Raw genomic sequence first — 5,266 nt, 5'->3', positions numbered from 1 at the left:
GATCACATAATTAGTTGAATGATCTGATTGACATGACCCATTCCATTAGCTTAGCACCCGATCGTTTAGTATGTTGCTATTGCTTTCTTCATGACTTATACATGTTCCTATAACTATGAGATTATGCAACTCCCGTTTACCGGAGGAACACTTTGGGTACTACCAAACGTCACAACGTAACTGGGTGATTATAAAGGAGTACTACAGGTGTCTCCAAAGGTACATGTTGGGTTGGCGTATTTCGAGATTAGGTTTTGTCACTCCGATTGTCGGAGAGGTATCTCTGGGCCCTCTCGGTAATGCACATGACATAAGCCTTGCAAGCATTGCAACCAATGAGTTAGTTGCAAGATGATGTATTACGGAACGAGTAAAGAGACTTGCCGGTAACGAGATTGAACTAGGTATTGGAATACCGATGATCGAATCTCGGGCAAGTAACATACCGATGACAAAGGGAACAACGTATGTTGTTATGCGGTCTGACCGATAAAGATCTTCGTAGAATATGTAGGAGCCAATATGGGCATCCAGGTCCCGCTATTGGTTATTGACCGAAGACGTGTCTCGGTCATGTCTACATTGTTCTCGAACCCGTAGGGTCCGCACGCTTAAGGTTACGATGACAGTTATATTATGAGTTTATGCATTTTGATGTACGGAAGGTTGTTCGGAGTCCCGGATGTGATCACGGACATGACGAGGAGTCTCGAAATGGTCGAGACATAAAGATTGATATATTGGAAGCCTATGTTTGGATATCGGAAGTGTTCCGCGTGAAATCGGGATTTTACCGGAGTACCAGGAAGGTTACCGGAACCCCCCGGGAGCTAATGGGCCATGATGGGCCTTAGTGGAAAAGAGAAGAGGCAGCCCTACATGGGCTGTGCGCCTCCCCCTTCCCCTAGTCCTATTAGGACTAGGAGAGGTGGCCGGCCCCCTCTCTCTCTTTTCCCCCTCCGCGAATCCTATTCCAACTAGGATTGGGGGGGGGGAATACTACTCCCAGAGGGAGTAGGACTCTCCTGGCGCGCCACACCTTGGCCGGACAGCCTCCCCCCTCTAGTCCTTTATATACTGAGGCAGAGGCACCCTAGAACACACAAGTTGATCCACGTGATCTATTCCTTAGCCGTGTGCGGTGCCCCCTGCCACCATAATCCTCGATAATACTGTAGCGGAGTTTAGGCGAAGCCCTGCTGCTGTAGTGCATCAAGATCGTCACCACGCCGTCGTGCTGATGGAACTCTTCCCCGACACTTTGCTGGATCGGAGTCCGGGGATCGTCATCGAGCTGAACGTGTGCTCAAACTCGGAGGTGCCGTAGTTTCGGTACTTGATCGGTTGGATCGTGAAGACGTACGACTACTTCCTCTACGTTGTGTCAGCGCTTCCGCAGTCGGTCTGCGTTGGGTACGTAGACAACACTCTCCCCTCTCGTTGCTATGCATCACATGATCTTGCGTGTGCGTAGGAATTTTTTTGAAATTACTACGAAACCCAACATAAAGGTGATCTAGGACTGGACCACCAGATAGCGGTCAAAATTATCCTTAGAGAAATAAGGAAATGTTTCTCGGTTATGGAGGTGATAAAGAGTTTGACATAAAGAGTTATGTCGATGCAAGCTTAACACCTATCCGGATAGCTCTGAGTAGAGATACCAGATACGTATAATGGAGCAATAATTTGGAATAGCTCCAAGTGGAACGTGGTAGCAGCATCTACAATATGACATAAAGTTTTGCGAAATACATAGGGATCTGAATATGGCAAGACCCATTGACTACAACCTCTCTCACAAGTATAACATGATCAAACCCAGAACTCATTGAGTGTTAATCACATAGTGATGTGAATTAGATTATTGAGTCTAGTAAACTCTTGGATGTTGGTCACATGGCGATGTGACCAGTGAGTGTTAATCACATAGCGATGTGAACTAGATTATTGACTCTAATGCAAGTGGGAGACTGTTGGAAATATGCCCTAGAGGCAATAATAAATTAGTTATTGTTATTATATTTCATTGTTCATGATAATCATTTATTATCCATACTAGAATTGTGTTGATAGGAAACTCAGATACATGCGTGGATACATAGACAACACCATGTCCCTAGTAAGCCTCTAGTTGACTAGCTCGTTGATCAATAGATGGTTACGGTTTCCTGACCATGGACATTGGATGTCGTTGATAACGGGATCACATCATTAGGAGAATGATGTGATGGACAAGACCCAATCCTAAGCCTAGCACAAGATCGTGTAGTTCGTATGCTAAAGCTTTTCTAATGTCAAGTATCATTTCCTTACACCATGAGATTGTGCAACTCCCGGATACCGTAGGAGTGCTTTGGGTGTGCCAAACGTCACAACGTAACTGGGTGGCTATAAAGGTACACTACAGGTATCTCCAAAAGTGTCTGTTGGGTTGGCACGAATCGAGACTGGGATTTGTCACTCCGTGTAAACGGAGAGGTATCTCTGGGCCCACTCGGTAGGACATCATCACAATGTGCATAATGTGACCAAGGAGTTGATCACGGGATGATGTGTTATGGAACGAGTAAAGAGACTTGCCGGTAACGAGATTGAACAAGGTATCGGGATACCGACGATTGAATCTCGGGCAAGTATCGTACCGCTAGACAAAGGGAATTGTATACGGGCTTGATTAAGTCCTAGACATCGTGGTTCATCCGATGAGATCATTGTGGAACATGTGGGAGCCAACATGGGTATCCAGATCCCACTGTTGGTTATTGACCGGAGAGTTGTCTCGATCATGTCTGCATGACTCTCGAACCCGTAGGGTCTGCACACTTAAGGTTCGATGACGCTAGGGTTATAGGGAAAGTATGTATGCGGTTACCAAATGTTGTTCGGAGTCTCGGATGAGATCCTGGACGTCACGAGGAGTTCCGGAATGGTCCGGAGGTAAAGATTGATATATAGGAAGTATGGTTTTGGCCACCGGAATTGTTCCGGGCATCACCGGTAGTGTACCGGGACCACCGGAGGGGTCCGGGGGTCCACCAAGTGGGGCCACCGGCCCCAGAGGGCAGCATGGGCCAAGTGTGGGAGGGGACCAGCCCTAGGTGCGCTGGTGCGCCCCCACCAGGGCCCAAGGCGCCTCGGGTTTAGGGAGGGGGCGCCTCCACCTTACTTGGGGGGCAAGTTTCCCCTCTCCCCCCCCCCTTGGCCGCCGCCCAGATGGGTTTTGGGGCTGCCGCACCTCTTGGGGTGGGAACCCTAGAGGGGGCGCAGCCCCTCCCTCTCCCCTATATATAGTTGAGGTCTTTGGGGCTGCCAACACATGAGTTTTGACCTCTCCCTGGCGCAGCCCTACCTCTCTCCCTCCTCGTCTCTCGTAGTGCTTGGCGAAGCCCTGCTGGAGTCCCGCGCTCCTCCACCACCACCACGCCGTCGTGCTGCTGCTGGATGGAGTCTTCCCCAACCTCTCCTTCTCCCCTTGCTGGATCAAGGCGTAAGAGACGTCACCGGACTGTACGTGTGTTGAACGCGAAGGTGCCGTCTGTTCGGCACTAGGATCATCGGTGATTTGGATCACGACGAGTACGACTCCATCAACCCCGTTCACTTGAACGCTTCCGCTTAGCGATCTACAAGGGTATGTAGATGCACTCTCCTTCCCTCGTTGCTAGACTTCTCCATGGATTGATCGTGGTGATGCGTAGAAAATTTTGAATTTCTGCTACGTTCCCCAACAACAAGCTAGATGGAAGTTAGACCCCTACGTTGGAGCTATGGAAATGCAAGGTGCATGACCACTTCTCTCTTCCTGTGAAAGTCCTCGTCCTGCTCCCGATGTTCCAGATGATACGCCGACGACGGCTCCCGCTTGCCGAGCACCATGCCTCGTCCCCGCTTCACCTGTAGCCAGTTGTCACCCGCCAACTTCGGGCCGATGTGTTCCTCGTGGAGGCCAATGTTGACGAACAGCCGTGACTCGCTGTTGTGTGGCGGCACATCGACAAAGCTATTTATGTCGAACACCTCCTCGGCGGCGCCTTGCTCCGTGTCGTAGGCGTACACCTTGTGCCGGCTCGTCGCCAGCAGGATCTTCTTCTTCACACTGCACAGCGGGACGATCTCCCGCTCCCCGCTGAGCTCGTCCCGGATCGGCCGGGGCAGGCTGCCCACGTTGATGCGGCAGCGCGCAGACCACGACGGCGACGATGGACTCCACGTGACGAGCAGGAGCACGTCGTAAACGAGGCGGTCGTGGACGACGGCGCAGAGGGAGCCGTCGAGGTTGGTGAGGTGCCGGATGCGTGACGCCAGCCGCGGCGGCGTGCGCACCCACACGAACCGATCGGCGCCGACGGAGAGCGACAGGATGGGCGCGTCGTGCTGCGGGTCCCAGCTGGCGGTGCCGTCGTCGGCGCAGCTTCGCCGGTGCAGCAGCCAGTAGAGGGATCCGTCGAGGGCCACGGGAGGCCTGCCGTCGACATAGCACGCGAATCTTGGCGGCGCGTCACCGCCGGCGCAGCGCCGCCACCGCCACTCGCCGGACGCCGTAAGCGAGCACACCTCGCACTTCTGCTGCCCGAAGATGTTCCTGAAGAGCCTGACCACCTTGTGCTGGCCGGTGGCCGGGTCGAAGCCGAGGCCGGTGCTGGAGAGCTCCAGAGGAAACCGTTTGAGCAGCATCAGCTTTGGAATCACCGGTGGTGCTAGCTCCTCCGCCGTCTCGCACGGCAGCAGGGATACATGCTCGCCGGTGGACAGGTTCAAGACGTGGTACGCGGACAACCGGACGTCGAAGACGAGCGTCAGGCCACGGCACGGCTTGCCGGTCAGCACCAGGTGCTCGCCGGCAAGGTTGCCCACGCTGAGCAGCTTGCGGGCGGCGGCGGCGGGCGGCGCGTCTCCGTCCTCGGGAAGCGAGCAAGCGTAGAAGGACGTGGCGACACCCTTCTCTGTCGGCGAGAAGAAGATAATCTCGGGGTGGCGCGCGGCGGCTGCTCGGGCAGCGTGCGCGGCGACGAAGTGACCGGAAGCGAGGGCCGCATTGCACGCCCGGCAGACTGATCTGCAGCGCACGGCAGCGGCCACCGGCAGGCGCGTGAGGATCTCATCGACGCTCAGCTCTTGGTTCAGCGGCGGAGGCGGTTCGCCGTGCGACGACCTGGTCCTGGAATTTGCCTGCGAGGTTGCCATCGTACGTCTGCGGGTAGTACTATTTGATGCGATGTGTTGGCGACGAACATTCGTACGTACATAGTAGTATGTGCTTATA

At 53.7% G+C, this 5,266-nt stretch overlaps 1 protein-coding gene across 1 annotated transcript; it reads right to left on the bottom strand.

Moving 5' to 3' along the window:
• Nucleotides 1–3,768: 3,768 nt before the first annotated feature.
• LOC147972732 (uncharacterized) lies at nucleotides 3,769–5,266 on the bottom strand. The gene has a single exon (XM_087523560.1). It carries the CDS (start codon nucleotides 5,185–5,187, stop codon nucleotides 3,769–3,771), a length of 1,419 nt encoding a protein of 472 aa, XP_087379686.1. The 5' UTR covers nucleotides 5,188–5,266.

The sequence above is a fragment of the Triticum urartu genome, chromosome 5A (genome assembly GCF_056163025.1).
Source record: "Triticum urartu cultivar PI428250 chromosome 5A, HENAU_Tu73, whole genome shotgun sequence".
NCBI lineage: Eukaryota > Viridiplantae > Streptophyta > Magnoliopsida > Poales > Poaceae > Triticum > Triticum urartu.
The sequence above is the reverse complement of the archived record's forward strand: the minus strand, read 5'-3'. Positions and strand labels throughout refer to the sequence as shown.